Raw genomic sequence first — 26,248 nt, forward strand, 5'->3', positions numbered from 1 at the left:
GTTTTTAGGGCTCAATATTTCATCAGTATCTCAACCAAGACGATGAAACTTGATAAGATTTTGTTCTTGAATTGAATGCTACGATATTGTAATAAATCTCTCACCATTAGCATATCCCAGTATGACGGGAACACATTCAAATGACTGCTCATGTTTCCTGTAATACTGCGTCTCATTAATAAGAGGAGTCTGAGGTGAGTGTCTGGTTTCTACAGTCATCTCTGTCTGTGTTCGTGTCTCTGCGCAGGTGGTTCAGGAGACTGATAACGTCGTCTTCTGTCTGGAGTGTGCGCTGCGCTATGTGGAGAAGCACAAGTCCTGCAGAGGCCTTAAGATGATGTACCGATACGATGAGGTGAGCCGACACTGTTTGGGTTCTTGATGTGGTGCAGTTCTCTTTCTGTCCAGCAGGGGGAGACATCAGCCAGGTTTACACTGATCCAGGAAGTAGAAAAGTCAGCATGGTTTTTTCTGTGTGTGAATGTGATAGACAGAAAAAATGAGACATGCACCTTTCAATGGTTCTTGTTTTAACCCGTCTTTATTCTGTGCCTTCCATCAGGAGCAAATCAACAGTTTGGTGAACCAGGTGTGCGGCCGGGCCATGTTAAAGAACGGCGGCAGCGGTGTTGCTAACGGTGCAGTCGTCGTCACCGCAGGAGGGGGGGACCCCTGCCTCAACTTAAGCCCCGCCAAAGCATCGCCGGCGAAGCGAGGCCCCAGAAAGCGCGCCACCGTGGAGGTGTCCCTGGCACGCCTGTCCTCCAGCCACATCCCCAAGGCCGCTGCTGTGTCCTGAGTGGGGTGGCCTCGACGTCACCACCCGGTGCGCTGTGCCCACATCCTGCCTCCAAACTCCCCTGTTGTTGTTTTTTTCTATCCATAAAGAATCACTATCATCCCTCGTCCTCCACCCAGTAAGAGATTAAAGATTGTGTTAGAGCTTTGAAAATCCCCTCACCTGACCTCCAAAAAGAATCGTCACCTCCCCCCTTAGTATGACAGGCTTGTTTTAAAAAAAGAAAAAGAAAAGAAAAAAGGAAAACAAGATGTCTTTTTTGCACTAGTGTGAAAGAAGAATTTGTTTTTATTCTGGATGCTTTTAGAATCGCCCCGTCCCCCTTTCAGTCGTCCTTTTCCAACTGTACAAGCATTAAGTGCAACCTCCGCAAGAAGACTCGATGGGCCCAGTTTAACCCTTTACCTCCACCTACATCCACCCTACACTGAAATGGGTTACATGTGTTACCTTCTTGTTGCATCACTCTTTCCTGCCCTCATGTGCCCCTCCCCCCTCAGACTGAACCCCTCCCTGCTCATCAGGCGTCACTCAGCTGTGAACACGGGACAAATGAAAAGGCAGCCCTTTTTTTTTTTCCCTCCCTGCTTTTTGAAAATGAAACTGACATCAAGTAGTTACCCAAAGTTTCTCTCTGTCCTCGCTTTGAGGAGGAGGAGTCTTTTTTTTAATTGATTTCTTGATGCAGCTCCTGCGTTGTTGTTTTTGTTTTTAAAAGGGGGGGGTCGGCGACGCGAGGTAAAAACTTGAAAGACAGACGATGTTGGTTTATTGTTGGTTGGATATGTTTTTTCAAGTTCTATTTTGAATTTTTAGCTTTGTTTTTTTTGCAAGAAGTCTTCTGTGTGTTTTTATTTTTTTGTCATTGTGGATGTTTCTGTTCGTCGGTGGATGTGAGAGGGGGCGGGGCTACAGCTGCTCTGACCTGTGAAAGGTCGCCGCTCCCGCCTCACTTCCTGGTAGTACGGAGGGATCCCTCCTTCGCTAGCGAGTGAAAACCGTGCCTGATACTTAGCGAGGAGATCCATTTTATTGGTGCTGTTGGTTATAATTACTGTATAACAACACAAAAATTAAAAAATCTGGGGGTTAGCGCCTGCTAGCGGCTAACGGCTAGCTCCCGCGCCCCCGTCCCACAGGGCAGAAAGGCTGTCGGGCTTTTCTGGTTCTAGATGTGCAATCGTGTTAACATTCCATTCTTCCAGTCCTCTTGTTTCATCTGTACCAGTAAACATTAATTATTATATTATATTATTATTATTTTGTGTTTTTTACTTCTGTTGATCTGATGTGTTATCTCAAGTAGAGCCACTAGTCAAAGAGTGTAAAATGTGAAATATCAAATCCCAGTTTTGTTTTTTAAATTGTTCTTTGTTTTTTGGCTTTTTTGCATTTTTTCCCTTTTCCAGATATATTATGAGTGATTTTTTTTTTTTTTTTTAGAGAGAGAGAGGAAAAAGTCCAACACAAACAAAACATCAACTTTTTTTGTACATAATCCTGTAAATTTCTTTAAATACTTGAGCCTTTTTCTGGGGTTAAGGAAGAAAGAAAGGAAGGAAGGAATAAAGAGATGAAAAGTTCCAGAGGAGAGAGTGCTGATGAAGAAAAAGCCTTACATTTCCCTTTCTTCATCCATGTGAGTCTGACGCTTACAGGGTCGCTCTGGTAAACGTGTATAAAAATTTTAAGTGCTGCTTATATCACTAAGAAAGAAGATATCGAGTAGCCGACGACTGCCCCCCAACCTAGTTTTGTTTGTTTAGCTTTACTTTTTTAAAGAAAAGGGAAAAAAAAAAAGAGATGTTCGCAAAAAAAAGTGGGTTTTTACATTTTCATTACTGAAAATTCAACAAAAATGTAGTAGCTACTCATGTTGCACTGAGCTTGCCAGTGGTGACTGTCAAGGAAAAATCCTATAATCCAGTTTGTTGGTTGTCGTCCCTCGCAGAAGACTGAACTGTTTTAGGACTATTTAATGAAATACCAAGTCGGGTGTTTTCAACATTTAAAAAAGTGGTTGTCAAGTTTTTATGGCCTTACGATATATTTTATTCTGACGGGATTGTTTTTGTTTGTTTTCAGTTCTCTTTTGTCGTTTGTTTCTTCCATTTTTCTACAGTATAAACTACTTGCTCACAGTGGGGTCTCTGGTGACTTAATTTATTAGTGCCGCATCTCGGCCTTTCCCTCCACTCGGAAAGAGAGTCTCATGTTGGTTATATTGACAGTTTTTTACTTTTGCAGTTTGTACTTAAGGTTTAATAAAAACTTACCGACAATTCACTGTCATTTCTTTCCAACCTGCCTGTGTCTCTTTGTGTGCGAAACTTTGACACGACTGCAAGAAGAAGTCGTTCCAGCAGCTTCATTATGAAGAAGTGTTTATGTGGAGTTCGGTCACAGTACAGGGCCATGTCTGCGAAGGTTCTCAGTCATCAAGCTCATGAGTCGTGGTCATTCCGAGATTAATCCAAAAAAAAGGCCAGTTGCCTTCTGGATTTATCTTAGAATTAAAGGGCCATTTCACCATTACAAAATCATTTCTCTTACTCGCAGCTGAAATGATCAGTCCCCCAGGAAGTTGCAAAGTTGCGTTCCCGCAAATTCATGCAAGTTCAACCAATTGCTGCAACTTTTTCTCGACCTTGCAATATTGGCAAATTGCTGCTCACTTGCTAACTTGTTACTGATGTTTGAGTTGGCGCTGATTTTAAATAGTCATTGTACAGTGAGATAGTAATCTCCCTGTCTCCTGTCAGTTGTTTCATACTGCCACAGCAGCAGCAGGAAAAAAAGAGTAAATATAATAAAGTGAAGATTTTCCTGCACTCATCGATAAAACTAAATGTTCATGTGCAGTGTGAAATGAGCCTTTCGTATCCTTCAGTTTTTACACATTTATTTGAAATCCTGATGCTGAAATCAACCGGAAATGATGTCAGAAGACAAGCGGGTCGCTCGGCCAATAGATGGCTTTATTGTGGCGTGGGTGTGAAATGTGTTCTACTGGAAAAAATGGCGCAAAACATCCCAAAGAAGCTGCCGTGGAATCAGGCAGTTTGGGACGCAACGATCACAAAAATTCTCGCAAAATCCCCGAGGGGCTGAATGATAAGTAGATTGCGGTATATTTTGGGATGTGATCAATCCACCTTCTAAAATGTGAATATTTAAGGGTTTTCTCTCATATTTACAGTCAACTGAATATTTTGGGGGTTTAAGACTGTTATCATCAACATAATTTAGCTGCACAGATAATCCACACTAATAACACTGTAAATAAGTAAGAATATTTCTCAAATTATAAACAGTAACTGACTTATTGGAGAAGGTATATTATAGTTAGTTTAAATATTTGAATGCTATGATCACCAATAACTAATTTACAAGCACCTTCATTGTTTTGGGATGAACCCAAAAGTCCTAGAGGCGTCTCAAAACCCATCTACTGAGAAAATGACTCCTCTACTCTGATCTTCTTTGATAGATACGACTGCAGGTAAATGGGGGGGGGAAGATAGTTGGTGTAATTTGGATTAACTGGCTCTTTAAAACAACACAAACATCACACACGTATCCAAAGTGAAAAGGTGAAAGCGAGTGTACCGTGACATTATCATGTCCCACAGTTAGCAGCAGCATGTGTTGGATTGAAGTGCCTCTTCTGTTCATTTAACACAGAGCGTATCAGTCTGTTCACACTCCACACAGCGGACATGCAAACTGTTGGAGGGCCTTGTAGTTCTTCATAACCTTCATTAAAGTGCACTTGAATGACAGCAGCAGCTATTTACAATAAACCGACACATCCACTCTCAGTCTTCAAACGCTGTTTACTCTCATGTATTGCTTTTCCGTATTTTCCAGTTAAAACATTTAACTGTAATAATGAACACAGACATGGTTTAATATTCTCCCCCAAGAGGAAACCTGTACGTCAAAGCCCCATTCCCTCTCCTGCAGAACACACACTTCCCACCTATCCATTCACTCACCGTGTCAGCTTTCCATTTATAAAGAGCTCAGGCAGCAGGGCTGTAAATCAGAGCGAGCGCACAGGGGCTGTTAACATGCTCGAACCCTTAAATCCTGCTCGCATTTCATCCTGCGGCTCGGTCCTGAAAGGCTCGAGATGAAAATTAAAACAATGCTGGGGGAGAAACATTTATTACCAACAAGTCAGAAACTGTAGGCAGGGGGAAAGAAAGGAGGGAGGAGCGCTGTCACATCGCACAAACATTTCTGTACAAAATCATGTGGATACAGTTAAACGTCGTGGGAGTCGTCCAGTGCATAGCACACAGTCCAAACAGGGATTTGGTCCTCGCTCAAAAGGAGAAGTTCACCCAAATATTATTGGTCAAAGGGATGGCAATGGGTAACTCTCCTTCATGTGTGTGTGTGTGTGTTTATATGTGTGTGTCTGTGTTAAATCATTTCTCATCAATGAGAGGCCAATAAGGGTGAAAACATTTACATACGTGCACAAACACACTGACAAACTGTAAAATCATTTCAATGTGCCCAAAAGTTGTTGTAGCGTCACAGGAAGGTAATTAAATCCTAAATTTCAAAATAAAAGCACAGCAAACAAAATAAAACATGACTTTGTGAGCAAGTTATGTGCTTTATAGTGACAAGGCAACCATATGCACACGTCATGTTACACTAAAACAACTTTTAGGTGCACTGATATTTTACACGCACACACTCAGATACCGTCACACAGGTAGCACATATCCAGCTATGTGTGAAGGTAACCCTGGTATGTGCACGTGTTGAATGCATGTGCATATAATTCAATGTTTTCACCCTTAATGACCTACCATAGACATCCAGGTACATGATCCAGTCCGTCAGCTCTACAGTAATATGTTGTATAAACCCTCTGCCAGGTGACTGCCAGTTATTAGGCCATGTTGTAGGTAGTTAACATTTGGAGTATTGCAGAATCTAGCTCATAAACCTGTTAAAGAAATGCAACAAGCTTTGGGGCTTCAGCTTATCAAAATGCATCCATGCGCCCCCTGCAGGTCATAAGTCAGATACTCTTTGCTAAATTGAATGAAATTACGAATAAAAAAATACCTTGTGTTACGTTTGATTTGCCCAGGGTTTGAGACATCAGAGAAATAGTCCCTGTGACTGAGATCTTTGAAATACTCAGTATAACCAGGACTTTGTTTCTGGAAAGACAAGTTGCCATTAAAGTTTTTAAACATTAAAACACAAGATTCTTTCACCTCAAACGATTTGGATAGGAGCAGAATCTTTTGCTGATGTCAAAACCTGGTGAAATAAAACCACGTGGCTTGGAGTGAGTTATAAAAGTAAAATGTCATAAAGCTGACAGAGATAACCTTTGACCTCTCTCTCTACAGGTGCAGAATGGTGAATGCTAAAGTGTTAGCATGTAGCATGAAAACAAAGAACTGAAGAGGGACCATGGACTGTATAAAAAGATGGACGACATGACAGCCAAAACCTCTCTATCGCCCCCTGCTGACTGGCTGCAGTATAGGTCATAAAGCCCGCCTCCTCCATGTTAACAGATGGGACATGAGCCAAACTATAAAATCAAAATACACACCAAATAAATGTTTCTCAAACATGGTTTCTGTCATTATAGTTAGTTCTTAACATGCGGGTTTACATCCAAGTGTTAATTTTTCTGACAAGTTTACTTTTAATTAGTTATTTGATGCTGTCAAAAGGATGATTGACAGCTCTGTGGACAAATCCGGCTCCTGCAGCCGATCTGTTCCTGATTAGCAGAGTAGAGGAGGAACGGCGAGAGGAGACCTAACTAAAACAATCACTGCAGTCATTGAAGTTCACATATCTGTGAACGCCTGCTTCAGACCAACACAAGAAGCTGTTTAACAGCCGTTTCTTTCACTATTTAAAGTGTGTGTTTTGGTTAGCTGAAGTGACTACGGCGGCTTCACCCACCGATCTCTACTGTGCAGACTCTGGCTCCAAATGACGTCGCCAGCACAAGATGGCAGCGCCCGTCACAGGGGCTATTTTAGCGATGGAGACACGTCATCCATATTTATATACAGTCATTAGCGAGGGACACATGGATGTACACTTCTCTATCTCCTGTCATATATCAGTAGCAGGCCTCTCCTGGTCTCAACATGCACAAACATAAAAACAGAATACTGCAGCACTCTCTGAACAATGCCTCTTCTTGTGCATGTTAGCCATCCAAAGCTAAAATGCTAAAGGGAACTCAAAGCTTTTTTACAGGATTCAATTAGAATTGAAAACTCACATCTGTGGGCTTTAAGGCAGCGTCATGTGGCAGTTAGTGCAACCTCAGTGTGTTTTCTGTCTTATGCTCTGTCTTCATTATGAAAGGAATTAAGAAGGAAGCCAATATTGTTATATATGAGTGTGTGTGTGTGCGTGTGTGTGCGTGCGTGTGTTTAAATCCAGTCCACGCCTCTTTCACACCTTCGGCCTGCTCTCCTCACAGTCTTTGCTGCTCTGCTCCTCTTGCTCCACCTTGTCCACCAACGCCGTATCAGGATGCACCTCCTCGTCATCCAGGGTCACCACCACGGGGGCCCTTCTCCTCCTTCCTCCGACACCTCCACCACCTCCTCCTCCTCCTCCTTGCTCCGTCTCCTCCTCCTCCTCCTCCTCGTCCTCCTCCCCGGCCTCCGTGTCCTGGCTGGCTGAGTCGGTGCAGGTGGAGGAGAGGGAGGAGAGCTTGTGGCGGAGCTCAGCCTGGGTGGGGACCTGGAGACTGATCTCTGTGGTGAAGGCCTCCACATCTGGACCTGGGAGACGGAGGAGGCACACATCTGTTTATTCGCGCTCCTCGACAGGCTCTAAATAAAACGAGCGCACTGTTCTGACTGCTGGAACGACTTCATCTGTTTAGTTCAAACTTCCTCGGAGCTCAGCCTCCTACAGACGTATAAAATGTGGCAGAATTATGGGCATCAAATTATTTTTAGACGAGGACAAGCTGTCAAATAGAAGCTGTAGGTTGTTCTCTGTCACAAGAATCTCTCCAAGCAGATGTGGACAGATGGTGCCTGTCAATCTTCTGACTCATAGATTTCTGCTCTTGCAAATTCTTTGAAAACATATTTTACTTCAGTATTTTAATTTGTGTATATGCGTCTTGTTTATTGTCTTCCTACCTGCGACTGGCGAGGCAGCGCTGTTGTCCTCTCCCCCAGAGTGCAGAAACACATCCAGGGCTTCGTGGTCGGACATGTCCATCAGATCCATCTGCTCCAGCATGTCCACGTTCACCTCCATGGACGACATGCTTCCTATTGGCTCTGGACACGACACGGGATAAGAAGATATTAGCCTCTGGAAGCGTTCAGAGGGCAGCAGCAAGGGGCTGAGTCCAGGAGGAGACGCGCTCTGTTCCGAAACGTGCCGAGCAGAAGCAGAATGGAGCTCATTCAGGCTGGATGTTGCGTTTGAAATGGGTGAGCTAACAGCGTTTTTTTTTACCTCATGATCAAAGCAGATAACAGATAATGGATTGGCAGGTGTTACTGTGTGTAGGAAGCTGTACATGAAGGCGACAAGCAACACCTACGATGGCATTAAAGAGAAGTGTCTCACTCACAGTCCCATGTGTACATTTAAAGAGCGACTGTAGTTCCTCTTCTTTATAGGAGGCAATGAGAAAATCTTTCCCCGAGGCAATCCCAATTTAGACATTCACTATTTTGTGAATGATGTATTTTTTAAGTTCAGTTCATTGAATGTATATAAGCAGTGGATGTAACCACTGCGACATCACCTATTGGTTTTTTATTTAGACTACCATTTCATCTGACTGCCATGGCAACCAAAGGTAGCCATGCCCCCAAAAGCATACCCCACAACAATGTCTACTTTACTATAAAGGGGACCATAATTTACTAAATGAAAATCATTCTCCATTTAAGAAGACTTGAAACTAGCAAGCAGGACCAAGAATGTTCACTTAAGAAATAAATCAAGAGAGAAGCAGGCTCATTTTCTCATAGACTTCTATATAATCTTCTTTTTGAGTTGCCCTCTCCTGCCCATTAGAAAGAAACTCATCGCTTTCATTTTTGAGACCAAAGGGAGCCAATAGGACACTTCAGCAGTCTGGATTATTCAAGTGTACGTATATACAACTTTATGTAATATTAACAAAAAACTGTCTCTTTGTTAACTTGATTTAAGTTTGTTAAACTGCTGACGTTTCATATTAAATACATTTTCTTTTAATCTATCATTGCACAGAACAAAGACTGCCGACTTTGTCTCCCACCATTTACATTAATATCATATTATAGGAAGGAATATCTTACAGCAAGTCTGAAAAGGAGTAACAATAAGAGGACGATATTTTGGATGCAAGTCTGGGCATGTGAGCATCATTTTAAGACAAATTGAAAAAACATGAACTTATCCTTTAATTGGACAGATTTTAGTGGCTCAGAAGCAAATGGTTTGAGGTTTAATATTTGCATATCTACTTATTACCAGGTGAAATGATTGGATCAACCCTAAGAAGTGAAAATGCTAATAGTCATGGTAACCACGTGTATGATTTATTCCGGGGCTGGTCTTAAAATCAAAGGTAGGGCTTTGGCTGTATTTTTTGTTGTATTTGTTTAAACTCTATCCACATCACAGCAATCTAAAATGAAATTATCTGAATAATAAGATCAAATATGGCGTCAATTCACACCCACCCCCGCTTTAAAGGGACAGTTGGGGTTTTTTGAAGTGGGGTAAATGTGAACAGCATTTCATTGCTTTCATAATATTGTATTGTCTTTGTTTTTGCTATATTGTGCTGAGTAAGGGAGGGAATGGGCTGACTGACGTCAATGTGAAGCGATGAAAATATTCCAAAATACAGCATACACTTGAATGTTTGTTTATATGTAGGACTCTTTTAAGTGGCTGACGTACATGGTACTCCTGACCCCGTCTTTAGCGGTGCTTAGCTTAGCTTCTGTGTAGGAACTCCTAGCAGGGACTGGGCTGACCGTAGTTCAATTACCACATACAACTAAATGAAATAAACCCGGTCACATAATTCAATGAACCCAGCACCAGTCCACTGAAGGTACATTGAGTTACATCAGAAAGTGGACTCTGTTTAGAATCAACAATACAATATGTAAACAGATAAAAGCTGTTCAGACTTCAATTAAATTTGCATGCAACAAACTGGTTATTGTATTGTGGTTGATTCGACACTGTCCACATTATTTTTCTTAGGGAAAAAATGATGATTTTGTTAAGTTTCATAGAATATTGCTGGATAAAAACGCCTACTAAGTCTGTAATTTTGTTGAATGTTGTTGATGCAAGCGACAAAATCATTTTAAGGCTCTTCTTACAAAGCAGCTAACACGCTAACCACTACAGTCCTGGATTCACCACCTTGCAGGGGTACGATGCCCCCTGTTTAGAAGCATGATGTGCTGCATGCATCACAAACAGCCAGTCATTGCACTGTGGGGATGGAGGATAAGCGAGGGGGGGGTAAAGTTGCGAGCACGAGAGGAAGAAGGGAGGCGATTGGTCGGCGCACAGCAGTGAGAGAAGATGCCATTGGCTACCGTACCTCAAGGAAATGAGGAGAGCAGAGGAGGGCGGCACGGGGAGGGAGAGCAGAAGAGTGAAGAGAGAGAAAGAAGGGGGATGTTACTTCCCATGGAGACTCCCCCCAAAAGTCGTCCCATACTTTATATAGCAACACATGTCCAAGAGATCACACAGACAGACACACAAGTGAGCGTCACATTAGATCACTACACTTTTGGCAATTCATCTGCATTTACAAAAATGTACTAAACACACATTTAAACTCATTCTAACGTTTAAACACAAACACGATGAATTGAATGCGTATACACACACACGTGATGTCTTGTTTTATTTAAACATACACAATATCACTCCACATTTATACACCAATCCAGTAAACATTTCTCTCCTCCTTGTTTCCCTGCAGAGACAGCCGCGTTGTTTTATGTGACACATCTGAGAGAATAGAAGGTCTAACGCTCGCTAATGAATGCTCAGTGTGCAGCCTCTTCTCGTGTGCATTCCCATATCTCGCCTGTCAGCTACGCAATTACCGCCACGTAGCAGCTATTCAGCCTCATGAAACGTAGCATGGAGGATGTAGATTCAGTTTCAGGCCCAAGTGGAGCCGTCATTTCAGCACACGAACGAAAATAACGCATGTGCGTACATTCACGCAGTTAAACCAACACTACAGCTGTGTTGTGAAAGTGTCGGTCCAGAAAGCAGTGCACTGAGAACATCATTTCCATGTCACTGCCTTTAACATGCTCTTCTTTTAGCCCTTCTGTGACCTTGCCTAAAAGGTTCCCCTGCTGGGAGGGACTGTAGTGAGATGGAGAGTATCTGTGTGTGTGGGTGTTTGTGTGTGTGTGATTGTGTGTGTGTGTGTATAAGACCCTTGAGGCTTTTGATGGCTCAGTGGGGGATGGCATCCACAGTGCTTTCTCTCTTTTTCTTGCCCATCTCCTTCAGTTCATTCTCCGTACCTCTTCCTCACTGTCTCCAGCTGTATCTGTGCTCTCCAGTAGCAACACCCTGCTTAGAAAAGCTAACATGCTATTATAGCCTGGTACTGTACTGCTGCGTTCCGGGTTTGCAAATCATTTAGATGCAGAGAATCTGACAATCATAATCATTCTACCGCTTCCAGATTAATCATCAACTAAGAAGACCATTGATAGTGAAAATCAAGAGAGACATTGGCCAGATTTCAAAGAAATACATCATATTCAAGCTAACGTAGACAACAGCTAAAGTTAGCATTTAACTGCTTTCTAGCTAGCATAACTGTTTGACAGTGCTACACAATACGATGGACAGTAGGAGAACAGTGCTAACTCTTAGCTAGCTAAACGTAACCTTGGCTAGCTAACAGAAATGTTAGCTCAGAACTGGTTGAATTAGCTGTTGTTAATTAGTTGTCATTAGCTTAGGGTTTTTCAAATACTGTAACACTGTAGTTCCTGTTTGCGTTTGCTGTTGTTTTGCAGTTGTTTATTGAGGGAGGTGTCCACCGTCGCGGGTAACTGGCTGAAAAGTAGTTCCGGGGGAGGGAAGAGGGAGTTATTGTGATAAAGCTACTTTTAAGCGGAAGTTCCTGGGAGAAGAAGGCGCATGTTGAGCGAGCGAGCAAGAGCTAATTGAGAAAAGCAGTTAGCTAGCCTGTCTGTTGTTTTTCCAGAGATACTTCAACCTCTGGGTTAGCTGTTGCTGCCACAAGGAAATAAATCTGGGCTCTGTTGAGCTAGCAACGCACATCCGTCTAGCTACCCCGCAACGCTCCAGTAGCTAGCAATAGCATTTATTGTTTTTCAGTTGCTGATCAATCAAGAAGCGGTGAAACCAGAACAATTTGACTAGTTCATTTCATTTGGCCATGTTTTGAATATGGTGAATGACTTGCAGTATTTAAACGTCTTCTCTATTTATTTCACTAAGAATAAATGCAGGCTGAAGAGGATTCTGTCTAGTCTCTTGATAATGGGCTGGAAATATTTCACTCCCTGCACCACAAACCTGGCTTAAGTGATTGTTTTTGTTTTCGTCATGGCTGTCAGTGCATCGATCGAAAAAAGCAGTTTTGACTGACAGCGAAAACACTCTCCCTGCCTTCTCCTTAAGTCTCTTTCCTTTCGCTCCATCTCTCTTCCCTCCTTACTGCTGCACAATCCTCTTTAATAAGCCACATCCAGCGGATTAAAGGAGGAGGATAGATGAGTAACAGAAGAAGAAAAATCACATTCTAAACTCCGGGCCCGTAGAGTCCAATGCATCTCTTTCCTGTGCAGCATGCAGTCTCTCTTAGCACATCCTTTGGGTATTTTAGCGCAGGATTTTAGCGGTAATACACGGGGTAAACTGCAGCAGGATTCTCTTACAATCCCAGTGGAAGACTACATTTATACGGCGCGGTGGCATTTTTCAAAGTAATGACTCTACTTGTGGGTTTAGCGACAGGCACTCAGAGTGTGGAGCTGCGCGGCAGAAAGCTATTATGGCTCAATCTTGTGATATGCAGCTGAAGTGTGAAGGTTTCGGGTGATCGTATCAGGACTCCGGAATTAATTCACTTGAATGCTTGATAGCTTTGCATTCACTGCTGAATAAGTTACAGATAGCACAACCTAAACCTCAACTCTGAATGTTCCTTTTTCCTTTGCAGGCAAGAACACGTCCTTTATTCGAAGCTTTTGAGCACGACTATGATATCTGTAAAGACCGTCTGACCTCAGTGCTCCTCCCTCTCACCTCTCCTCTCAGCGATCTGCAGGTAGCCAGTAGACAGGTACTGCTCCATGTCTTGCTGGAAGGCCTCCTCAAAGAACTTCTGCCTCTCTTTCAGCTTGACCTGGGGGGTCGTGAGCCCTCCCTGATCCGCCCCGGGGACTCTCTGTGCATGCTCCGCATCTAGCTCCACTAGAAGAGAGAGAGGAGGAAAGTTAGTTAGTTTGAAGCTCAACATGAGACAAATACTGAGCAATTATGACAAAGACATCCCTGAAGAACCTCCTTTTCTAATACAATCAAAACTTAACTTACTTATATATAAAACTCTCTGACGAAAACTCTTTGATCCGACTTAAATGAGTGCTATGGGAGGTAGAAAGTACCCACTCTCATCCTCCACAGGCTTGGGTCAATCTCTGCTGGAGCAGAACGATGTCGGGCTTAGCGCTCCACAGCGTTCACAGATTCTGCGATTCACCCAACCCTCAGAAACTCAATACCCTGTCTCCTGTGGGCAGCACAGGAGGGACCACACTCACTGAAGTCTCACGCATGCAGCCCACTCAGCTGCACACACTTCAGTAAACAGAGGCTCATGTCCTGCTGTGTGTATCCTCAGTCGTGCTGTGGCATTAAAGGGGAGATGCATCACTGCTGGCTGGGCAAACAAGTGAGTACAGTGTTCGTTCCTTTCTTTTCAAAAGATTAAAATGTCATCCAGTTATTATTTCGCCACTGAGTTTGACATTAGGGGTCTAACGTAAAGGGTCTGTCATTTTCAGAATCAGGGGTCTAACTTATTAGGCCGTTATATTCTGAATTAGGGGTCCAACTTAATGGCTCTGTTATATTGTGGATTTCGGGTCTAACTTAAAGTCGAGGTGAAATGAAAAATGTCATTTTAATCCTTTTAATATTGTGCATCTATTTGACAATATAGGCCAAAAAAAAAAAGAAAATCAATTTCTTCGTATTCTTATATCAAAATCCGATCATTTTTTCTTCGGTAAAACAAAATTTCACACGTGCTTACGTAAGTTAGCACCAAACAACTTCAACCAATCAATCTGCAACATTTAGCCGCAGAGCACCAAGAACTCTCGGTTAGTAAGCTAGCTACTGCGCTGTGGAGAACGTCTGTCTACGCCCACTTCTCAACGATCAAATCAAATCCCTCTAATGATATGTCCCGCCTGCACATCCTGTTTCACTCGGCAATACGTCACGATATGGAAGCTAGATACTCTCGAAATGCCGTTTCAGCTCGACTTTAATGGGTACCTAATATTCTGAATTAGGGGTCTAACTTAATGTGTCTGTTATAATCTAAATAAGGGGTCTAATTTAATGGGTCCATTAGATTCTGAGTTAGGGGTCGAACTTAATGGTTTTATTACATTCATAATTAGGGGTCTAACTTAATGTGTCTGTTATAATCTGAATAAGGGGTCTAACTTTAAGGGTCAAATATATATTCTGAGTTAAGGGGGTTCCATAGATTCTGAATTAGTGCACTAACTTAATGGGTCTGTTATATTATATTCTGTGTCCATGCTATGCTGAATTAGGGGTCTAAATGTATGAGTGTATTCTGAATGTTTGGCTCTTCATTGCATTATTTTCTCCTCTTAAAAACTAGCTAGTATTTTGCAAAACGCCTGCCAAACAGCTGTTTACAGCATCTGAAAATAGGCGGATGATTTAACATGCTGAATGGTGATTCTTCAATGTGCAACTGCATTTTGATCCCCACAGGACTCCTGGCCCTTGTCCTTGCACTGTAAGACGTCTGGGCAATCCGTGATGACAGAGCAGGAGAGGGAGGAGCATCTTCAAGAGACTGGGGGCAGAGAGTATGACCCTGCACATAGAGAAACCCTCTGTTTGTTTGTGTGGGCACGGCCGCAGCCTGGAGTCTCCAACAGGCTGTCTCTTTGGTTCTCCTGTCTCCCTCTGATGGATGGCAGCATTATATAAGACCACTCGCTGACACTTACTGCTGTGGCAAGAGCTGGGAAGCTACAAATAAAGAGGCTGATGTGTCCCGTTTCATTTAGGGAAGTAAGGGTAAAAAAATTTTTTTTACTTAATTTTCTCTTTTTAAACATGCAGTGAAATGAAAAGAGAATGTTTCATAAGTCCCATAGGTTGTTCAAATCTTTATGTGAGCATGTAAAGAATAACTCAAATGTCAGACTATTATGAATGTCTACTATCATTAAATGTAAACATTTCCACTGACGGTGAAGTAAGACAAGTTGAACTTGACAGCAGGAATCAGCACAGCAGTTGAGGTTTTCTGTCTCGTCACTGTCAGAGTCTGTTGACATTTTCTTTTCCATTCACTGTCTTTAAACACCGGCGTATCCCGTACTGTGCTCCCTTTAATGTTTACTTCATGTGTCGTCTTCAGTAGTTGTAGCCGACAGTTTTTTGCATCTTTTAACCTGTATTGCTTTCTCTCTGCTGTTTTGTCTCTTTTCTTTTTTCCCTCTGTAAACAGAGCGTCAAATGTACTGGACTTCTTTTGGTGGATTGATATGATTACAGGTAGTCCTCCGGACTGTGTGAGCTGAGTCCCTAGCAACAGTCTGTTCTTCAGAGCAACGATCTGTTATCGAGAAATAATAGACCTTGGAATGCTGTGATTAACCAATCAGAATCAAGTATTTAAAACAGCCGTGTAATAAAGAATATTAAATACCTCTGAGGCAAAATACTGCTGACATAATGACTTTCAGATGAAAACCTAAGAAAAGGTGCAGCATAGAAAGCAGACTATTTAAACAGCTGCTGAGCAATTTACTTATCTTTAACTTTTCTGCGATTGTATCCCCCACTGGCAAGTTGTTTTATCTGACCTCCACATGTAATAAATTAAATACTCGTTCACTCTGTACTTAAAAACAATAGCCTCTCTTCTTCCTATTGAGGTCACTGAGTCTCCTCTTTCCAGCCAGCATCTGGCTGCAATGATAAGAGTAGAAAACAAACTATTTGTCCTTATTTAAAGATAAAAACAAAGGTGAAAGCATGACAGCTCGCAGAAAGTAATCTAAGGTACAAAAAATAGCAGCAATAGCACGTTTGTTTTTTTATCACTGAAACAGGGAGATGTTGGCAGAGTAAGAGAGGACAGAGCCACACACACACACACACACACAGAGGTCAGTGGTTGGTCCTTTTGACTGTTTGTGTCTTAATGTCTTATTGTCCTGCATGTCTGACACAGCTCTGCACCATTCTCCGCCTTTCCTCCATGTACACCAGCCTCCTCAAAATCAATACACTGCTTCAGGAGTGCTAACTCGACTGCAGCATCACACACACACACACACACACACACATACACACCAGAGTCCTGATAAAATATAACTAGACCCTTAAGGAGCTTGCAGCAGATGGACACACACACACAAAAGAGGGAACAATAAGGTCCCACCAGAGCTGCCTCATGATAGACATCACACCAACATCCCTCCGAGACTCGGGGAAAAAAGCCCTCTCTTTATGTCATTCCCCTCTCAGAGTCCAATTTATCTCCTTTATCTGACTACTCCTCTTTTTTTACCCATCAGTCCCTCATCTTTCCCTCCTGACTCCCTCTCTGTTGGCGTGTGTGTGTGTGTCGTGTAGGGACTGCTGTATTAGATTAGGCGCCTCTGGGAGGCTTTGTTCGTATTGTCAGGCGCTGTGTGGGGTTAGTAAGAGGAGAAAGGGAGGGAGACGGCTGTGCGTTTAGCTATAATTAAGGTTTGCGGACAGACAGCATTAATGACGGAGCTAAATCATGTCTTTTTATCTGTCTGTCTCTAATCAGATTCTGGATCCATTATTAGCCGGAGCTGTCTGATTATTTAGACCTCTGCTGAGCGTGTGTTTGATGGAGGAAGAAAAGAACGAGTAGGCACATACAAACTGTTTCCGAGAGTTGCCGAGAAAGTTTCCCAAGAGATTCAAACATAGCAAAGTAAGTGTCTCGAATTCATCAAACCAAAATGCTGGAGAAAGAAATAAAGCATAGATAGGGATGGTTCATTTCAGTATTCCCCTGAAACCCTTTGATTAACGTGATTCTCTACATTTAAGCTTTTTTAATCTCTTCTTTAAAACCACCTGTCGCTTATCTTTCCTTCTCGTGGTCTTTTCTTTACCAGACAACCACATCCTGCTCCGCACGTTACCGACTCTACCAGGACTATTTTTAGCTCTCGCTCATATTCCGCCTGCAGGATTAAGTTTGTGACTTTAGTGTGGGAGCCATCAAGTCCAATACATCCTATCCTTACAGGCTGTGCTGCTCATACACAGACCTGCAGACACCCTCAGATTTGAATGCATGTGTAAGTTGTAAAGACACTACAGTGGAATAGTGGGTGTGCACACCCTGAGACACACACATCTGCTGATGATTCATAGGAGCTGAGGCAATTGCATTATGTTAGTCACAGCAGATGATGTCGAATGAAATTACATTATTTAATTTAATTACAGAGACGAATGTTTTTAATGGCTCTTGTGGATGATGTAAAGCTGAACCACATCCTCACGAGGAAGAATTCCCTTCATGAGAAAAAGAGGTGATAGTATATATCAAGGTGCACACACAGGGGCGGATACAGACTTTTTTGACTGGGGTGGCCCAACTGGGGCACTGACTTATGCAGGGGTGGCATGAAGTATGTGTCCACACACACACACACACACACAAGCAAATGAATAGCATTTAATTAACCCTTCCTTCTAAGCTTAATTCTTTAAGGACTCAAACAGAAGAAATGTGCCACATGGAAATGGAAAGAAAGCTACTAGCAGCCTGTCGCAACACAGCCCAAATATATTTTAACGAAAGTCCCGCCTCTGTCACGGCCAACAGCCAATCGTAGTTTAGGATTTTGGGGTGGCACTTGGGGTGGCCAATCAGATTTTAAGGGGGGCCCAAGCCACCCCTCTGCATCCGGCCCTGGGCACATACTGTGTATACACAACTAGTTGCTTATTAGCATATATGTACAAAGCATGTTGGCTCTTTGAAAAGCACTTAAGGCCATTAAGTAAGAGTTTTCTACCTCGATAAACTCCTGATTACTGCTTATTGATAGTGAAGAAGTTATTCAACATGGATTACTATCTTATATTACTTTGCTTTCTAATGTAGTACCACCCTATTATAAGGCATATAATGAGCAAATGATATTAAGGTCAGAATGCATGGATAGACCTTATAAAAAGATGGCCGACGTGACAGCTCCCTAAAAGTGAAACCAAACCCTCTCTATCGCCCCCTGCTGACTGGCTGCAGTATAGGTCATAAAGCCCGCCTTCTCCATGTTAACAGATGGGACATGAGTCAAACTATAAAATCAAAATACATGACAAATACATTTTTCTCAAACGTGGTCATTAGTCATCAGTCATTATAGTTAGTTCTTCTCATGCTGATTTACGTCCAAGTGTTAATTCGTCTGACAAGTTTATTTTTAATGAGTTATTTGATGCTATAAAAAGGATGATTGACAGCTCTGTTGACAAATCCGGCTCCTGCAGCCGATCTGTTCCTGATTAGCAGAGTAGAGGAGGAACGGTGAGAGAAGACGTAACTAAAACAATCACTACAGTCATTGAAGTTTACATATCTGTGAACGTCTGCTTCAGACCAACACAAGAAGCTGTTCTGCTGTTAAACACGACGGCGTGCGGGCTCCTTGCAGGTTTTTTTTTGGTCAGTTAAATGTGTGTTTTGGTTAGCGGAAGTGGCTACAGCGGCCGATCTCTACTACGCAACTGACGTCCCCATTGCTTTAAGTTTGTACAATGAGAGCAGGTGGAGACCATCTATACACTGTCATTGGTACTCACACAAAATAAAGACATAAAAGGCCCCCAAAAAATGCATGTGCAACAATTAGCTTCCTTTCTATCAATGAGCAGCAATAAGATACGAAGAAAGAAACTCTTACTTTATGGACTAGAAGTTGTAGAATATTGTCATGCAGAATCAGGCATTTCTCATGGCTGTTAATGAGCTAATATGCTACTAATATGCATGCTAGTAAGCTACCAGGTAATGCTTTTTATGTTTGCCTTTCAAAGTGTGACCACAAAACCAACTCATAAGTGAAGCTTTCCAGCAAAGAAAATCCTCGATTGCTTTTGCTTTCAAATTAAAAATGAAATATTGTCAGCTGATGAAACACATGGACTGAAAATGTTGGCGTACTACCTGAGTCTGTACTTGGCACGTCTGTTCCCGCAATCATCGTGCAGGCGGACAAAGTGACTCTGTCCCCTCACCGGCTGTTTCTCTCTCTTCAGAAGCTCAGCAGACAACAGTACGCGCAAAAGTGTTTGTCTGCTCTTCCTCTCACCTCTACGCTCCTGTGCGACCGAAAAAAACCCCAGGGGAAATAAAAAAGAACATAAATCTAATTATATAATCCTGTTCTGCTTGTTCAGATGGCTATTTGTGCCGGCGGATCAATATGACACTAGACTTTAAATGTAATTACTCTCATATCTGTTTTCAGCAGTAGAAACACAAACGTCTGAATGAGTGTTGCGCGAGTGCAGGAAGCAGAAGCCACAGGAAAAGGCTGGTATGTCAGTGTGTGTGTGTGTGTGTGTGTGATGGCGTGTCTGCTTGTGTGCATATGTGGGCGATCATGCACCTGTCTGTGCATCTTTAAATATCCCCATTTCACATGCAGACATAATAAAGAAGCAGAGAAGCATTTACCTGCTGATGAACTTGCTCTCACATTTGTGTGTCTGCGACTGAAGTGAAACTGCGGTTGTCTTTTAAACAGCATGTAAATGTGTGTCCATATTTAGAAGCGCGGAGAACAAGCCTTACTCGCCGTGCTCTTTTTTCACAGCTATTGTAGAGCGAGAGAGAGAGACGTAGCTAAGAACTGCAGCTGAGAGGAAACACGCCATCAAGGCCAATTCAAGACTTAAGGATTCAACTCCAGCTTTAGATTCCACTAAATGGAGTCATTTTCTCACAGCTTGGCTCGCGGAGCAAAAATGCTAATCTTACGGCTAAGTGTTCATCATACAAGCTTGGGCAACACATCTCTTTTGTACAGGAAGTGCTAATTTGAGCCCACTTGCAAAGGGAGCTAATTTCATCCCTCCACTTTTTTAAGCAGCCAATCTCACTCAGAGCGCTTTCAGAGCGAAGTTATCTAAGGTGTAAAGAATATTCAGTCAGAGCGGCGACGTGCTGCGTTTAAGTGACCGTAAATAACAAGCGACGCTAACAGCCCCCCTTTTCAAATGGAAATCTGTGTTTTTATGAGTCATCAGCAGCCAATTCAAGCCACCGCCGAGCCCGTCCACAGTCGTTTACACTTTGTAGAGCACTTTGCATATCAGGTGCCAATGGAGAGAAGGTTGCGTTTGAAGCCTGGCTGGACGGATGAATAGATGGATGGACGAATTGCCTTAAATGGCTGCCACAGAAGCGAAAATAAAGCTTGTGTTTGTGAGACGGAGGGGTACACAGAGAGACAGGAAGTGGGGATGGGTGGAGAGAAGCAGGATGTGTTGGGGGGGAAATGTTTTCATGTATGTGTCAGGGGAAGAAATGACAAGAGGAAGGGGGCACGACCTCCGGGCGTGACCTCGTTGTCAAGGCTCAAGCCTGAGATATGGATTGTTTTTCTGTGACATCAATGCCTGAGACAGTAAACACACCAAGAATAAACTACATCTTAATCGCCTTTTCCTTAAACTCACGCCTCATGAGCTCAAATTATCTTTTATTTCTATTTTGATTACAACGCAAACACTCAAAGATCTAATTAAAGCTGTTTCACACACTTTACATCACACTGCCTCCCCAAACACATCAAACGCTCAGTATCTGATCCAAAGTCCCCCTTGTTCTCCCCGTCACTTTAAATTAGCTGTCTGCTCTCCGATGGATTTGTTTCCGCTTGCTTATAAAAGGCCCGATATTTCATCGGAGGCGACGGCGGCGGCGCGGCAGCATGAAGACCAAGAGTCAGGTTTGACAGTGACGACAGCCACTGCTTCTTCTTCTTCTACTTCTTCTTAAGCTCTGCTCACTCAGCCGGGGGTATTTTTAGATTCTGTCCGCCTCGCTTTATCTCTCAAGTGCCCAGGTTTCCGCCAAAGGCCCCCCCCTCCCCGTGCTGTAAATAACACAATCGCTCTGTTGCACACCAATCAGAATGTCGTGCATGTTAAGGTAAATTATATAAGAACAATGTGCAGGATAGAAAGGCGATGTGATCCAGAGGGGCTGCATGAACTCTGTGTGTGTGTAGCTGAAGCGTGCACGGGTGATGAGGCGCACTTAAACAGAGGAGTGACTCACTATTATGAAAAGTGTGATTTAACAGTGTTTTCTCCAGACTGAATCACCCAGACATTTATCCCCACACCTGAACTTTTAATGACTTTCCCCGGCTGCACACCGTGACTTCACACTTTACTCTCCCAGCTGAGTAATCACGGCTTAAACTCCACACACACACAGAAGTTTCTGCTCGTCTTGTTCCCCGCGCTATCTCCTCTCTCCCATCGATAACACCTGTCTGTTTTCACTCCGTCTGCTGGACAGCAGCAGTGAGGTTTCTGTCCGGCCTTTGCGGTCTGCAATACATCAGCTGCTGAGTTCGTGCTCTCGCGCAATCGCTCAGTGACAACTGTAAAGCTGGAAGAGCGTGTGGACTGTTTGTTCAATAAAAAACAAACATGGATTCAGCTTAATGAAGACATCACTCAGGAAAGACTCACTCATTAAGTTACCGTGTGCAGCTAGCAAAGTTTAAGTGTCATTTTAAGCATCTGACAGCCTTCCTGCATCTCAGTGTAATCACTCTGTACCGTGTTACTTTGTTCTCAAGAGCTTCTGCCTGAGGGATCCAAGATTGAAACTATAATTCAATCTCTCTTTGTTGAATATGGTGACATTTTCAAGAATAAAACCTTTACCACGGCTTTTTGCAGTACTGAGAGTATGTAATTCAAATTGTTTCACACTAGCTGTCGGCTTTATATTGATCTAATTTACATGAAAACAACCTGTAAACTATCCCACCTCTTGCTCAATGTCAGCTGGGACTGGCTCCAGCTCCCTGTGACCGTAAACAGGATGAGATACTGGATGTATTTACTTGTGTCATGACCAGTCAACAATTATATGAATGCATTTTTTTAGTGGATGCACAAGGTCCACACTTGGTTGGTGTGAACCATAAACTGTATATAAAAATAGCCGACCTGACAGCTCCCTAAAAGTGAAGCCAAACCCTCTCTATCGCCCCCTGCTGACTGGCTGCAGTGTAGGTCATAAAGCCCGCCTCCTCCGTGTTAACAGATGGGACATGAGTCAAACTATGAAATCAAAATACAAGCCAAATAAATGTTTCTCAAACATGGTTTCTGTCATTAGCGTTAGTTCTTCTCATGCTGATTTACGTCCAAGTGTTCATTTGTCTGACAAGTTTATTTTTAATGAGTTATTTGATGCTGTAAAAAGGATGATTGACAGCTCTGTTAACCAATACGGCTCCTGCAGCCGATCTGTTCTGGATTAGCAGAGTAGAGGAGGAACGACGAGAGTTGACGTAACTAAAACAATCACTACAGTCATTGAAGTTTACATATCTGTGAACGTCTGCTTCAGACCAACACAAGAAGCTGTTCTGCTGTTAAACACGCCGACGTGCGGGATCGTTGCCATTTGCTGTAAGTTAAGTGTGTGTTTTGGTTAGCGGAAGCGGCTACGCTGGCTCCACCAGCCGATGTCTACTGCGCAGCTCTGGCTCCAAATGACGTCACCAGCACAAGATGGCAGCGCCCGTCACCGGGTGGTATTGTGGCTTCAATTTCATACAATGAGAACAGATGGAGACATTTCGTCCATCTATATACACTGGTCATTGGTCCACACTTGGTTGGTGTAAACTGATCCACAGTTGGAATTATAAGAGGGACTGTGTGTAAAAAGCCCCAAAAAAACTAAACCTGAAACTTTCTTGTAATTGAATATAACTTGTAATTGTAAAACATGATGTAATGATTCAGAGTATTTATGGCTGTTGTGACTTACATTTGTACTTACTCTCTCTCTCTATATGCATGACTTTATCTTTGGGAATAGTTTGTGTGTTTGGTTTGAGACTGCAGCTAAAGACATAGCAGATGGCTGTGTTGCAGAGTGGGTGCTGCACACTGTTCTACATGCAGTGTGGGTGTCGAGCCGAGTTTACCACACAGTTTGTCTTCCCTTCATGCTTTCTTTGACCTCACAGCTACAAGGGCAATTGATTTCTTAGTGCTTTGTGGTTTATATTTATTTTGCCTCAACCAACCTTGCTTTTTATATTTAATATATATAGGCCTATAAATACGAGTAATAGTCTTTAAAGAGGGGGTATTATGCTGTTTCACATTTTAAGACATATATATAATGTTACAATGTTTGATGTCCAGACTAAACGTGGGTGAAGTTTCAAATGTGTCGGTAAAAGTATGTTGGAGTTATCCCCAGGCTCCTCGGCTCAGTCTGCAGGCTGCTGTGAAGGCCAGGTTTCACACAGTGTTTTCTACACTCTGCATTTTGTGACGTCACAAAGTGCGACCTCAGCAGGCCAATCAGAGGAAAGCTGGCTTGTAGGGGCGGGGTTTCTTAACTGAGTCGTTTCAGGCAGAGGCTGTATGAGGGCCTGCAGAGAGCAGCAGTATGAGAAAAAATAGGTTTTTTTAACTGTAAATTATGCTAAGCTACTCCACAGGTAAAGAATGAAACATCCCAGTGGAGCTGTTTATAGAAACACACATATGTAACGAGGTTTGGCTGTAAACTTGTAACATCGTGATTACAGGTGCTGTATGAAACTAATTTGTTAGCGCATGTTAGCTTTGAGAGCTATAAAAATGAAATGTTTAAGCACAAAACATCACACTACTTCATTTCACTGCATCTCTCCTACCCTACACTAACAAACAAATCTCCAGGACGGATGATTCAATCATTTCCAGTGAAATGATGCCTTTAATGTGCCCGTGTTGCATCGTACAAACACATTATGTGCGAGGCTTTCACAGCTGGCCAGCGTGCAGGGACGAGTGTTCACTTGTTTGCAATCAAGTGAGTGTTTGCAGCGATGCAGCAGCCAATGATGGGTATCTAATGAGAGGCCTCGTCGAGAGGAAATGAACACAATAAAACAGTGAGAATACTGCTGATCTGTAAGACGGGGAAAATATTATTGAGTCATAGGTCTGTCTGGAATCGTGGCTTATGTGAGTGGGGAAGTTTAAACGCTAATTATGCCTGAGGCTGTGTTTAAGAGATAAAGATGTGGGCACTTATGCGAGAAAAAAAGAGGATTGTTAAATATTTATTTGGTGCACATGATTTCTCTTTCTGTGTCAGTCCATCACATCATCGAGTGGGAGTGAAAACACACAGTTAACCAGCTTGCTAACTACACATGTAACCAGGCAACAGCTCACCAACAAGTGAGGCAAAGCTCAGTCGGACTCGCAGTCAGAACATTTTTCATTACAAATTCTGACTCATTATGTGTTAAAAGATACCAAACAGCCTCAGAGAGCCAATACAAGCTGTAAGAGCACATTACACAGCCTTCAGCGATCTGAATAATTCCTTTTGACCGAGTCCACGTACGAACACATTTCACTAACGTGTCAAAACAACAAGCTGCCACTGTGATTTACCTGCGTTACCGCCTGACAATTAGTCGCACAGAGAGAACGAATGGACGGGAAGACATAAATTGCTCCGACAGGCTGTACAGACACACACATGAACACACACACACACACACTGGACAGATAGAGTGGATGGGTCACGACTAGGCCTTGCAGCAAATCAGAGGTGTCAGCGAGCAGCCCGGCCGCTCTCAGCAGAAGGCTGTGCGGCAGGATTAGGAATGTACCAATTAGATGTGAGCGGGGGTGAAGGTCACATCTGGACGTGTGAGACGAGAAACATTTCATACCCTGAATCCATGAAATCAATGGCACAAGCGAATCACTTCTAAAGTTCTCAAACTGACTGCATTACTAGATCCTCGCTTATTAGCCGAAGAGTAAAACATTTCTGTTTGTCTGTATCGGCCCTTTTCTCAGCTTGCATGTTGCATGTTATGAACACTGGGGGGATTTCAGCTATTTTACAGTGAATTCACTGCAGGGGATTTGAATGCAGCCCCAGCCTGCGTCATCTGAGCAGCTTTAAGACAGATTAGATACTAACCTAGGTGGCTAACAGAGCATTTAACCGCAAAGGTAATCATGATCTGTATTTAGAGATGCTACATAACAATGTAGACTTTGTAGGCTCAGGACCGGATTTTTATTTCAGGAAGTGTTCTGGTTTCAGTTTGTAGTACGTTTGTAGTCCGATTAGCGTCTCCCTCTCTCTTCCTCAATAATAAACCTGTTGTCGACAGTTTAGCTTCCTCTGATTGGATGGTCAGTGGACAACGTGGAGGTGAGCTGATTGGCTGGTTAGCTGAGGCGTAAAGAAAGGGTCAAAATCCGTGCTTATATCTTGTAGCTTATAACTTCAGGTTCACTAATGCACACGGGAAATGTGTGTGTCTGTAGCTTTGTGAAATCTCAAAGTTGAAATTATTGCGGCACAAATTTAAAGTACAAATACACAAAATATTTGTACACCTGAAAAACTTGGAAATGTACAAATTTACAAACTTGAATGTGTGGCTGTTTAGCTTCTTATTAATCTCTATAAACAGACATCTGCAGCATGTTCAGCTAACAATCCTTTCTAGATCTAAAATTTCAACTTGCTGACAAATTCCCACGACGCTGTGTCGATTTCCCGACTTCCTGGAACGCATCATAAATGATCGATCTGAACTCCGTTCAACAAGCATTTTAAAAGTTGTTTTCTTCTGAGGACAAACCTGACAAAGCTTTATTTTTACTCTTTAAAAATCTGCATCATGATGTTGAAATTTCGACAAACTTAAGACCCTATAATTAAAGTAAATCACAAGAAAAACTGTGAGAAAAAGATGAACAGGTGCTCCTCCGGGGGATTTAATGAACCGAGAAATTACGGTGTATATTTCGCTGACATATCTGAGGAGGGAGAAATTTCGCTTCCCTTTTGATTTGAACACACGGTCGCTT

General features: G+C 42.7%; 2 protein-coding genes across 4 annotated transcripts in view; one reads left to right on the forward strand and one right to left on the reverse strand.

The window, feature by feature from the left end:
* The window catches only part of jarid2b (jumonji and AT-rich interaction domain containing 2b), a 105,638-nt gene extending 102,536 nt beyond the window's left edge, over positions 1-3,102 (forward strand). Inside the window, exons 17-18 of the mRNA XM_069681053.1 lie at positions 248-355; positions 563-3,102. Coding sequence (XP_069537154.1) covers positions 248-355; positions 563-799 — 345 coding nt within the window. The 3' untranslated portion in view covers positions 800-3,102. The remainder of the gene's footprint in view (positions 1-247; positions 356-562) is intronic.
* A 1,851-nt stretch (positions 3,103-4,953) lies between these two features.
* dtnbp1b (dystrobrevin binding protein 1b) overlaps positions 4,954-26,248 on the reverse strand; it is a 39,223-nt gene continuing 17,928 nt past the window's right edge. The window contains exons 1-4 of one of the 3 annotated variants that reach the window (XM_069681917.1): positions 19,311-19,391; positions 13,109-13,276; positions 7,963-8,106; positions 4,954-7,593 (exon numbers count right to left, since the gene is read on the reverse strand). In XM_069681917.1, the coding sequence (XP_069538018.1) occupies positions 7,259-7,593; positions 7,963-8,106; positions 13,109-13,276; positions 19,311-19,347 (684 nt within the window). In that variant the 5' untranslated portion in view covers positions 19,348-19,391 and the 3' untranslated portion in view covers positions 4,954-7,258. Of the gene's footprint in view, positions 7,594-7,962; positions 8,107-13,108; positions 13,277-19,310; positions 19,392-26,248 lie in introns of those variants that run through there. The other 2 variants (XM_069681916.1, XM_069681915.1) reach the window with 2 other exon arrangements.

Source organism: Semicossyphus pulcher, unplaced genomic scaffold (genome assembly GCF_022749685.1).
Source record: "Semicossyphus pulcher isolate SPU_LCO1_2020_fin unplaced genomic scaffold, fSemPul1.0.p SCAF_5, whole genome shotgun sequence".
Taxonomy (NCBI): Eukaryota; Metazoa; Chordata; class Actinopteri; order Labriformes; family Labridae; genus Semicossyphus; species Semicossyphus pulcher.